Raw genomic sequence first — 12,986 nt, 5'->3', positions numbered from 1 at the left:
TGCAATATTTTGCTAACAGATGGTCCCATCAAAGGCTGTGTACAATGTACTTAATATGCATATAAGGAAATTGTTTATTGCACATTTGATGAATCGTTATATCTAATCTTATCTTCCTGCTATATATTTGGATCTAATAAGACATTACAACATATGCTGGAAATGTCCATCTTCAGCTTGAATATATGTAGCTGCAAGCAAGTTTCATCATGCTTGTACATTGACACTGGAAATTGCTGTCCTAATGCTTTTCAGGTCTTGCAGAGATCAATAAAATAACTAACAATAGCCCATGGCACAACAGCTTGTGAGGGCCAGGGGCTACCTTCCGACTGCTGGCCTTACTCCCACCATCCAACCTGTTACGGGCTGACGTGTGGTCAGCATGACGGACCCCAGTCATTGTTGTAGATTTCATGATCGGGTTACGCTACTCATTCGTAGCTCCCCAATTTCCTCACGAAATGGTGGGTAACCACCGGTCCAATACACAAGCCGAAATCTCAGGAGAAAATTCTTCCCCCAGGAGACTCGAACCTGCACACATCCTGTAGTTGGAGCCCAAAGCCTGACACCTTAGACCACAGGACCAACCTGTATGTTAATGATGACATATTTTTCTATGCCAATTGTTGGTGATGTATCTTTTACTGCCTGGAAAAAGTATATATCTTAACCATTTACTCATGTAGAAATTACAAAAAGTTACTTACCATCTAACAAATCCATAAGAGGTTGCAACACTTCATCAGCTTCGGCTGTAACTGCATTACGTTGAGATGGCTGGTTCAACGTCACCTGGCCACCTCCCTTGATGTTAAGCAGGCGGTCCCCAAGTTCTCGAACACTGACTGTGATACGAGGCTCAAGGCTGCGCAAAAGTAAAGATTAGTTAATGGAACATGGAACTGTTTAGCAACAAACTGAACATGATGAAACAAATATGGGCTTAATTGATGTTGGATCTGCATGCAAATTTCCTATTTTATGTCATTTTCAACCTGTTAGGGAGTTTTCACACTGAAGTGACCAACTGAACAAAAGCCTTTTGTAGTGATGAGACGAGACAAGCTGGACATGCAACATGCAACTTGTTTCTTTGCATGTCATGTGGACTGGGATATTTTCTCAATAGTGTGCATCATGTCACCTTGCACTGTCAGTCCCACATGCGTAGTGAATGATTTTTTACATACTGGAAAGGCCCATGATCTTGCTTCACTGTGAAACCCCTATGTTGCATGTCACTTTGGTTGAAAGTTTTCTTAGAAACATTTACTGTCAGATTAAAAATTATAGAAACCAGAGTTTGAACACCAATAAAAAAAATAACCAGTAGACCCACATAAAAACAAGTTACATCAAAATTTAGCTTATTCAATATGCGTTCATCTATTATATTTCTTTTTCGAGTATGGCTTCTATTTTTTATCATTTTTTGAACAAAAAGTGCAGATTTTTTTTTGAGCTTTGCATACAATCGCTCTCTTTGAAATTCTATAAATAAAGAATGTGTTGTACCTAGGTACAATCATGGTGACATTTTAGTATGGTGCAGCAAGAAAGGTTTTATACACAATTCTTAATTTTAAGATTTTTAAAATTTATATAAAAATAACGTTCTTATCAATTTTGCAAAACAACTTTTTCTTGGTATTGGATAGTCCTACAAATACAATATTGGTCTTGTTTTGAAGCTCTTTGCATCTGTTTTTAAAATCCATTATCATTGTCAATTCACATTTAGAAACTGATTTTATACATTTTTTTTATTCAATGGAGTGAAAAACGCAAACAGCAATGTCCACTGAACTGTGGCAACTGTTGGCTGTCACTGTGAGTCAGTGTGTGCAGAACTTTTTTGTCATATATTCCATAATACTTCTAATAAAGAAGAAAAACAAGACTTGTGTTTAAACTTATAAATTTTTTATATAACTACCTCATATCTACAGTGGAAATATGACATTTTACATAAGTAATACATTTTGTTTGTTTAAAGTGTAAGTTATGCATTATCAATATTACTCAATCTGTCCTATTTTATCTCTAATATCTAATTTCTTAAAAACCTGAGCCAAGTATGCAATATTTCAGTTTTAAATAAAGTGCCATGAGATGAAGTATTTTTCATTACCTTGTGGCGAACTGCATTGCTAAGTCATCAAGGGCATTGTTCAGGTTCTGTTGCAGTTCCTTCAAAATATTGGCAGCATCTTCTTCCAACTTGTCTCCACCCATAGACTCAAACATTTTTTCCAGTTGTACCCTGAGTTGCTGAATGTTGTTCATTAGAATACACGCCTGGAAAGATAATGTGAATTATAGTATATCAAATAGCTTAATGTGAATTATAGTATATCAAATAGCTTGATGTCATTTTAAATGAAAATTTTAATAAATTGTTCCCTGAGCCTTTTGTATTGAAATATTTCTTAATACTTTTTATTTTTCTACATATATTCCTGCTATTAATATAAAGCATTGGTTCACAGGTACCCTTTGAGGGTCAAGAATTTTCCATTGCACTTTTAGTGTACAAGAATTTTTTTCAGTGTCAATAATTTCAAAAGTACATAATGACTGAAAATTCTCAATATATCGAGTAGGGTTGAGGAGATACCACTGATGCTTACTCTTGCCAATTACAGACTATATATATGTTAATATATAAATTTTCCACTGGCTAATCATAGAAATGTATCAGTTTTTTGCTTTAATAATGTATAATTTCCGGATATTTAGACTCTTTAAAATGCCAAGTAGCATTTTTGCAGACTGTGAGACTTCCACACTCCTGAAAAGTATCGGCGGATATAAGTTAGTAAATTTCAACTTTCCAATATTGACAACAGTGGTGTAAGCTCAGTGTAATATCAAGATATCATGACAAACTATCAACAGTATTAAAATATTACAAAAAATGAGACAGACATCCAATCTGTTACAAAGGAATCTTATGAGATCAGCCAGTCCAGCTCAAATTTGACATCCAAATTAAAAAAAATAAATAAATAATAAGCAATAAATGAGAAGGACATTAGAATATCAACACAAGGATAAAAACCTAATAAAAGCAATCCAGAGTTGGTACAAAGGATGCAGATGCTACGTGAGGATGAGAAACCACCAGTCAGAGGAATTTGAAATAACAACAGGAGTTAAACAGGGAGATATACTATCACCATATCTATTTATAATCTTATTAGATGAAGTAATAAAGGAATACCATATAAAAATGAAACAATTTCATGTAGGATACTGGAATATGAAATCAATTAAACTAACAGAGCTCATATACACTGATGATATTATACTAATAGCTAATACGCAGGCTAGTTTACAATATAACCTAAATATTCTTAATGAAGAATTAAAGAAAAATAATATGGAAATAAATACAGAGAAAACTAAAACAATGATAGTTAGTAGAGAAAAGACAAACCATAAAATAAAACTGAATAACAAACCTTTAGAACAAGTGACAAATTTCAAGTATTTTGGAGTAATTATAAACAGTCAAGGAAAAGAAGAGGAAGAAATAAAAGATAGAATCATGAAGACAGGAAAGCTATATCAAATGATAAACCGAGGATTTATAGGCAAAAAATAAATATCTAGCCAAACAAAATTCACTGTATATAAAACAATTTATGTACCAACACTTACATATAGCAGTGAAAATTGGACAATGACTGGAAAACACCTGCAAAGTGTACAAACAATGGAAATGAGGTACCTTCGAAAAATAAGTGGGAAAACCAGGAAAGATCGGATAAGGAATCAAACCATTCGGCAATCTTTAAATGCTCAGCCACTACAAGAAACAGTTGAACGTAATCAACTCAGATGGTTCGGCCATTTGAGCAGAATGAGTGAGACGAGACTGCCAAAGCAGATATGGGAAGCACGTCCACAAGGAACAAGACCAAAAGAAATACCAAGAAAGACATGGAATATGAGTGTCAAAGAGATTTTGGAGAAACGAAGCATAAGATCGAAAGAGGCACAGGAAAAGGCGTTGGACAGAAACGTCTGGAGAGCTCTCTGTAACCCCTCGAAACCGGCAGGTAGAAGAGGACGCGACTAAGTAAGTAAGTAAGTAAGTGATTTCTCGTGAACAACTCAGAAATTATACACACCATATCTTTGCACGTAAAACACCATAGATACACTACCAATCAATTCAGGTCCAAAAACAAACAGCATTTTTTGAATGATGACAGTGAGCCACTGAAACTGTCTTGCTGTCAATAGCAAACAATATTTATTTATACATGTATAAAAAAGTGATTTTGGCAGGATTTGCACTATATAGATAAAAAGATACTTACTATTCTTTCTTCCTTAAGATGACTCTGGAACTCTTTCTTCACTATATCCGCATACGCAATAAGAACCTTGACGATGGTCTTAGCGAACCTCTTCATATATCGCTTCCAGATTTCCGGATCAGGACATTCTAATTTAGACACTACATCAAAGCACTGAGTGAGCTGAGTGAAAACATCCACTACAGAATTTGAGAACAGGGCATGTTCACTGCTTTTTTGGAACTGGAAGAAAAAAAAAGAATTATAAACTCATTACATTGCATATAATTATCATATTTTCACCTAACTGAGTCATACAATTATACTATTGATGGATGTCCCTGATGGAGTTTACGGTGAAGTCTAATCTTTGTATATAAACATTTTAATGCTAATTGTATATAAACGAAATTGTTTTGTTATCACTACTTACCTACCTACCTCTCAAGCCTTCTTAAACACGAAGGTTCATGGCTGCAGCAACACAGGCCTTCCACCTGTTCCTATCCTGAGGAAGATCTATATACTCTTTTCCATCCCTACCAATTTCCTTAGGTCCATCTCAACATTATCCCTCCATCTTCGTCTTGGTCATCCTACTGGTCTCTTACCATCAGGTTTCCCAACAAGAATCCTGTAAACTCTTCTTTCCTCCCATTTGTGCCACATGGCCTGCCCACCTAAGTCTTCTTGATTTAATCATTCTAATAATATCTGGACATGAATACGAATTATGTACTTCTAAATTATGTAACCTTCTCCACTCACCTATCTCCTCATCCCTTTTAGGCCCAAATATTTTCCTAAGGATCTTATTTCCAAATACTCTCAATTTATGTTCCTCTTTCAATGTAAGGGACCAAGTTTTACATCCATATAATACTACAGGCAAAATTACTGTTTTGTATATTTTAACTTTTAGTTTCTTAGATATTAAACGAGAAGACAAAAGTTTATGAAGAGAGAAGTAACATGCATTTCCTGAATTAAGCCTACTTTTTATTTCCTCTTTAATATAATTTTTACTTGTTAATATTACTCCTAAGTATTTAAATTTGGAAACTGGTTCAAATGAGTTGTTATCAATAATTAGATTTTGATTATTACCTAACACTTGGTTTCGGCCTGTAAGCATATACAGTAGAGCGTCGATTATCCGAACGTCGGTCAACCGAACGACCGCTTAACTGAACTGTGTACTCGCTCGCACCTGTTACTCTCCCGCCCTACTGTCCATCATCCCCCTCACTCCCAAACCAAGTTTCCCACAGTAGTCGCCGCACTGAGCCACCGCTGGCAGAACATTGCTTCTAATGGGGCCTTCATAAGGTGCTGCTGACCGGCCAAGCCACCAGTCGCTGTGTTTCAACAATCAGCACACTTCTGTCGGTGTATGTATTGTTCATGCAAAATGCGTATGTAATATGTACATATTTTTGTTTAATAAACTGTACCACATACTATATATTCCTACTAAAGTTGCCTTTGTACGTTACTTTGTAATACTTAAAGATATGCCTGTTTTTATGAATAAATTTACTGTACAGTACTTCTTTTTGGCAAATAAACATGTACAGTTCGATTATCCGAACAAACCAGTTTTCCGAACACCCATGTCCCCCAATTACTTCGGATAATCGACGCTCTACTGTATTTAGTTTTCTCTTTGCTAACTTCCAAACCTATCTCTTTAGCTGCTTTGAAAAATATTTCAACATTATTCTTAATTGTATTTACATCATCCCCCAGTAAGTCTACATCATCTGCATATGCTAACAGCTGAGTCACACCATTTAATTTTAATCTTTCTTTAGTTTCTTTTACCTTCCTAACAGCGTATTCTAGGGCAAAATTAAAGAGCAATGGAGATAATGCATCTCCTTGTTTTAAACCACCATGAATTGTAAATTTGTCAGACATATTAATATCCACACTAATTTTACTATCTGTTTCACTGGTGCATACTTTTATCATATTAACAAGCTTCTTAGGTATTCCAAACTCGACTAATATATTACATAATTGATCTCTTTTGACTGAATCATATGCATTTTTAAAATCAATGAATAGCTGATGAACATTTTGATTATATTCCCACTTTTTTCAAGTGTCTGTCTGATGTGAAAATTTTGATCTGTTGTTGATCTGTTACATTTAAATCCACATTGGAAATCACCTATAATTTCATTAGCATATGGGGTTAGTCTTGTTAAAATAATGTTAGATAATATTTTATATCTTGTTGAGAGTAGAGAAATTCCACGGTAATTATTGCAGTTCATTTTATCACCTTTTTTAAACACAGGAACAATTATGGATTCTTTCCACTGTTGAGGGATTTCCTTTTTTTTCCATATTAAACAAATTAATTTATGAATTTGACATATTAACGAATTCCCACCATATTTAATTAACTGCTATCACTTCAATACTGAAATTTTCTGCCAGCATAATTTATGATCACCTCAGCTGAGAGAAAAAAAAAACCTTCCAATGACATTCAGTCTTTTATATTTCAGATTATTTTTACTTCCAAACTTTAGCAACAATACTGAAATACAATATTTAGATTTCTGTGCAATTTGTGGATAAATAGGGACATGCATATTTTAGTTTTGATTACGTTGCAGCCTCCATCTGCCTTAACTGGGGAAAAATTGCATTGAGAAGGGCCACAACATAAAAAATAGAGATATTTGACGTGGTAGAATGAGCATTCAACAAATACAGTAACTGGAAAAATAGTATAAAAAATCTCAAATACGACTGTGATTGTTATTTTGTGAAGGCATCTGTAATCTATTCATAGCTGGGGCTGGCATGCCTGCCTCGTGCACCGGACACTGGGAAACAGTTACACAAGATGGCACCACCCTTACAGGAGTGCTCCAAGCTGGAGCAGTGAAGTGTTGTGAGATTTTTGTTGAGTGAAGGTGTGAAACCGATAGAAATCCACTGCCACATGATAGTTTAGTATGGTGACAACTGTATGAGTGGGCTGAGAAGTTCAAACAGGGCATAACCAGTGTTGAAGATTCTCCACATCCAGGTCACTCTATCACTGCAGTCATGGAAAGCAACATTGCTTAACTTCGTAACCGGCATATTACCGTCAGTGAAATTGCTTCCCAGATGGAAATAAGTGTAGATCAGCCCACCATATCAGGTATACTCAGTACAGGACATACTGAGGTTCAGGAAAGTGTGTGCGAGGTGGTTTCCGAAACATTTGACATCGGAAATGTTTCACACGTGCTGATGTGTGCAGGGAGCTTTTGCGCAGTTATGAAGCTGACGGTGAGGCATTTCTTTCTCATATTGTCACTAAAAATGAAAGTTGAGTACATTTCTATGAACCAGAACATAAGAACAATGGAATGGTGACATCCTTCGTCTCCCAGACTGAAAAAAGTGAGTGCTCAACAGAGTACCGGGAAGGTCATGTTAACTTTGTTTTGGGACCACAAACATTACATGCTCAGAGGAGGTCATAATGTAAACAGTACCACCTACTCAAAAAATTTTCCCTGTAAAACTGGAACCAACAATTCTGCAGAGATGACGTGGTCTGGTATCCACTGGTGTGCTCTTGCTCCATGACAATGCGAGACCACAGACTGCCAATGTCACATTGTCTACCATCGAGGACCTAATGTTTGAGTGCTTACCTAACCCTCCATAATCGACCGATCTCGCACCTTCTGATTTCTACACTTTTGGCCCACTGAAAGGTTTCAAAATATGGATGAAGTCCAGTCATCGGTGCGTGAGTGGTTAGGCATGCGTCCAAAAGATTTTTTTCCCTCTGGAATCAGTATCCTTATCAAGCACTGGCATAGGTGCCTTGAAGTAGGGGTGAACTATGTTGAAACATAGTGCTGTAGTTCCTTTGGTGCTTGTAATAAATATTTGTTACAACATATTTCCGGTTATATATTGAATGAGCCTAGTATAAAAAATACTATTCATCAGATGTTTGATTGATTGATTTGCTTTATTTTACTTCGCTTCCCGTGCCACTTTTGGCAAATTTGGGAAGATGGGAATGAATGATGATAGGATGAATGGACACTCACAAACATCCATTCCCTGGCTGGGATTCAAAATCGGGACCCCTTGCATCGCAGCGTGATGTGCCATGGGGGCCAGCTATTCATCAGATGTAACTTGGCCCAAAAGTGATAAACAAAATTGTATATAGGGGGCTTCACAATGTTAACCCCAGGCCCCAACATATATGAATCCAAGGCTCGGTCCATCCCTATTGTGTACACTGAGAGGAAGAAGAAGAAGAAAGATGCACAGAATCTCTATTCTACCCTATCCACTTTTTTTTTTTACATTACAAAACAGCATTCAAAATAAGTGCTTGCAAGTCACAAAATAGACTGCAATGCTTGTTTGTTGCCAATTCCAGTATTGGATCACTGCTTTGCCAATTATGCAATGCTAAACTTAATGGAAATATCTATATAAGCATAAATGGATCTCAGATCATTTTAATGCAGGGAGGTGGCATTTTGTCAGATCAGTGGACAATGGGTATTTACATTTCTATGGACAATTACTTTATCCCAATCTCGAATTAAGTACCAAAACTTTGCTGTACTAATCAATTTATGCTCTTACACTGCCAAACCTTAAGGTGATGTATCACTTGTTTTAAAGCAGTATGCTTGCCAAAATGTTCTTCTGGCCAGGAAATGTAACAATGTGAAAATGAAGTAAATACCTTTATAATACAAACTGTAATAAATTGATTGATTGGTGTATTTCACTTCGCTTTTCTGCCATTTTTGGATAATTGCATAGATGAGAATGAGTGATGATATGATGAAACTGATGTAGGGAAAATCACAAAGAACACTCGTGACCAGATTGGGATTTGAACTCAGGATCCCTGGCATTGTAACATGCTGTGCTAACCACTCCACCATGGAGGTCACCACACACTGTAATAAAGTTCTTACTCGGTACATATATAGACTAGTTTTGGCCTCAAACGTTTTTCCTACTGGACTCATTTGGACTTTCTGGCACCTACACATCGAACATCGATCATTTTAAACCCTACTAATCTATTACCTGAGTATGTTTCATTAACGCTACTACATTCATCTGGCAACATTTGAAAGGTCAGGACAGGGAAAGTAGAAATTAACTTACGCCATCTTTCTTGTCCCTGTTGAAAGCACCATGGAGATACTCCAAAGACACATCATCATTCTCATTCAACCACTGCATTACAAATGGCTCAAACCAACTGCAATAAGAAAAGAAGAATATTAATTTTGTCAATGCATAATACTTAATATGTGTCAAAATAAACATTTTCTATATTCATTTCTATTATATATTTATTAGTTGGCTAAGTTATTATTTGAAAGGGTAAACATTGCCATTAAATGTGGAATAGGATATGTGACAAATGTCCTGCACAATGCATTTGACGCACTCAAATTCTGTTGGCAAAATTCTGAATCACTTTTTCGCATAACTGCGGCTCAATGACGTCGATAACTCTTTGAATTTCTGCTTTCAATGGAGAAATCGTCCTTATTTTCACAGCATTAACTTTGAACTTAATGAATCCCCAGAGAGAAAAAATGCACAGTGTGAGGTCGCGCAGTTGTTTGATTTGGGGTGCTTCTCGTACCGAAAATGTCAGGTATTTGGCCCACAGTCTCCCTACTTTAAATTAATTTTAATGATCGTCACTAGCTCCTTCATCATGTAGCACTCCATATTCATTAACCGCAATGTTTTTACTACAACATGTGTCCTTGCAGAATGCTGCCAACCCTGTGAGAAAAAAATGGCGCACAATATAAATCCTGAGTTACCTTTGGGACACCCTATATTTCTATGTCAGTCTATAATTTACTGAGGAATTCTTCCATCCTGTTACTTTTTAAATGAAGGTTATGAATCATAAACCATGATTTTGTAAAGAAAATTTCAATATAATGACTTACCTATTACAAGGTAAAAACCCATTAAAATTTTGGGGTAACATACATTATTTAAGCAGGTAAATGAGCTATTTGGAAGCTTAATGGAAACTATGCAAACACCCCTCCCCTTCTTTTCACAGCTATGTTTACCTAATCACTATTCCGGAAATTTCACACCAAAGTGTCACTTGGAAAAACTCACTTCATGTATTATCATTATTGGGTATTTTTGTCATCATTTTTCTGCACTTTCAGCTAATAGCTACAATAAGGATGAGTAATGCTTAGATGAAATAAATGAAGGACACTTTCAAAAAACACCAATGTACAATTACTTACGTGAAATTTAGAAGATTTCGCACTTCCGCATTGCACAATTTAATGGTTCAATCCCATTAATTTCCCTTTTCTGACTGAAGACAGTGGATCTTCGAAATTAATAGGATTGAACCATTAAATTGTGCAATGCGGAAGTGCGAAATCTTCTAAATTTCACGTAAGTACTTTTAAACCGCGTTTACCGCAACCATCATTAACCAATGTACAAGTCATGACTTGAACCTTTGACCTCCTATTGCGAGACTGAAGTCAACCCTTTACTGTACTCATCTATTGATCAACACATTGAGTACCATTGATGCTGTTTTCCAGCTTTCGAGACTGCAGTCTGCTACAATTGCTTTCAAATTGTTCCCCAGTTGTCTTCATGATGCTCCTACCATGAATTGAATCTGGGACTGTTCACACGAAATGCGAGAGTGCTAACCATTTCACTAAGTAGGAGCTCCAGTTTAATTCTGCATCATAGAATATCGGTTATCAGTGTCTGTAATCTTTTCGTTGTACTGACCTAAATTTCATATCAGCCCATGTCTATTTTTTTAAAAAAAAATCTAACTGCTAATTTTGGCAATATTAATAATACTTACGCAGGATATTCAGGCACGGAACCTTTATATGGAGGCACATCTTTCACATAATTGGTATAGAGCCATTTCACCTTGAAATGGAGGTTCATGTACGCAGAAGACTTACAAAGGCGGTGCTGTTCATGCTCTTCCAAGGCATACTTCATATCCACTGCAAACAAACTCCACATAGTGGCTGCAGACAACTGTTGGGGAGAAAAGGAATATAAATATAAAATTCTAAAAAAAATGATGCAGCAGAAACATGAGATGAACATAAGAAAATAGCAAGGATTAAAAAAAAAGGTTCTCCTAATGGTGGTTAAAACTTATGTGTTTTGCCATCCTCATGGTAGCTATAGTACAGTTTTTCTGTGATCAGACTTGTGTTTATGTAATGTGATCAGTAACTAATTGGCTACCTCCACATGTTCACATCAACCATAATAAAGCCTTTGCATGCATTTCATCAGTTCTTCTTGTAGGAAGAAAGAATACATGGCTACCACAATGTGATCAGGCGATGCCCACCCAAGAACATGTGTTCATTCAGGGAGACTAGTGGATGTCAGATACAAATTGTATCTTAACAGATGTAAGACATAATTTTTATGTATCAAGAGCCAAATTTGAGACACAAGAAAACAGGGTTATTCAAAAAGAACTCCCTCATTTCATGATTTTATTTCAGGGAACTTGTAGAAAGTATCATCACTATGTGGATGTACAGTCACTGGCAATAAGAATGGGACACCTAGATACTGAAATACTCGCTCCCCTGAAATGCGTTGTGTGTGTTGCCTAACTCTCTGGCTGTGGTAGAAGTTGCCATTGAAGATTTGCTATTAGAATCCACTTATCGCCATGGTATTAGGCAACACACATAACACCTTGCAGAGAAAAGAATATTTCAGGATCTAAGTGTTACATTTTATTGCCTGTGACTGTACATCTGTGACTGATGTCCACATGTATTTTTATTCAAACAGTCCTGCACATTGCTGGTTCTAAACTTTGGTGCTAGGAGCATGCAATGCAACATGGTAGGATATGAAGAGGAGAAGGCATTCTATCTCCTGCAATTTTATCAACAAAGTTTGTTATGACAACAACAGCGAGGATGAAATTTCACGAAGAGCCGCCAACTGAGAAAAGCATTCATAAGTTGTACACACAATTCGTGGTTATGGGTTGTCTGTGCAAAGGAAAATCCAGTAGCCAACAATCAGTGTTGAATGAAACTGTGGAACAGGTCTGCAAAGCTTTCCAATGATGCTCATGGAAATCAACAAATCAGGCAAGTGGAGAGCTTCAACTGCCACAAACAGCTGCATGGAGATTTTTCCAGAAAAGAAAATGCATTCTCCTTTCCACATGCCACCATCTTGCATTACACTCTCCTAGTGACAAAGTGTGTGCGAGACTATTTGAACAAAAACTTGTGGACATCAGGCACAGATACACACCCCTATAATGATATGTTCCATATGTTTCCTGAAATAAAATCACAAAATCAGGTAGTTATTTTTTAATAACCCTGCATATATAAATACCCTACCCATAGTATCACAAACAATTTCAAGTTTCTTAGGTTTAGGCATGCACGAGTGCATGTATGCACTCCCTCCCCCACACACAGACAGACATATTGCATAGAAATTTAATTGAAAATGCAGACTCGAGTTTGAGTTTCTTCAAGTCAACTTTATGCAGATAGGTTAACCAGGACTGGATCTACAGTTTAAAGCATCATCCGAATCACTGTGTCTCCACTGGGTATCAAACCCAAGACCCCTTGATTACAATACTAC

General features: G+C 36.4%; 1 protein-coding gene across 3 annotated transcripts in view; it reads right to left on the bottom strand.

Moving 5' to 3' along the window:
- Positions 1 to 12,986, bottom strand: part of unc-13 (protein unc13 homolog) — a 671,187-nt gene that overhangs the window by 31,047 nt on the left and 627,154 nt on the right. For all 3 annotated transcript variants that reach the window (XM_083118384.1, XM_083118382.1, XM_083118383.1), the window contains exons 16-20: positions 11,197 to 11,381; positions 9,480 to 9,576; positions 4,335 to 4,556; positions 2,138 to 2,304; positions 714 to 871 (exon numbers count right to left, since the gene is read on the bottom strand). In XM_083118384.1, coding sequence (XP_082974510.1) covers positions 714 to 871; positions 2,138 to 2,304; positions 4,335 to 4,556; positions 9,480 to 9,576; positions 11,197 to 11,381 — 829 coding nt within the window. The remainder of the gene's footprint in view (positions 1 to 713; positions 872 to 2,137; positions 2,305 to 4,334; positions 4,557 to 9,479; positions 9,577 to 11,196; positions 11,382 to 12,986) is intronic.

This window comes from Lepisma saccharinum, chromosome 3 (assembly GCF_977018435.1).
Source record: "Lepisma saccharinum chromosome 3, izLepSacc3.1, whole genome shotgun sequence".
Classification (NCBI taxonomy): Eukaryota; Metazoa; Arthropoda; class Insecta; order Zygentoma; family Lepismatidae; genus Lepisma; species Lepisma saccharinum.
The sequence above is the reverse complement of the archived record's forward strand: the minus strand, read 5'-3'. Positions and strand labels throughout refer to the sequence as shown.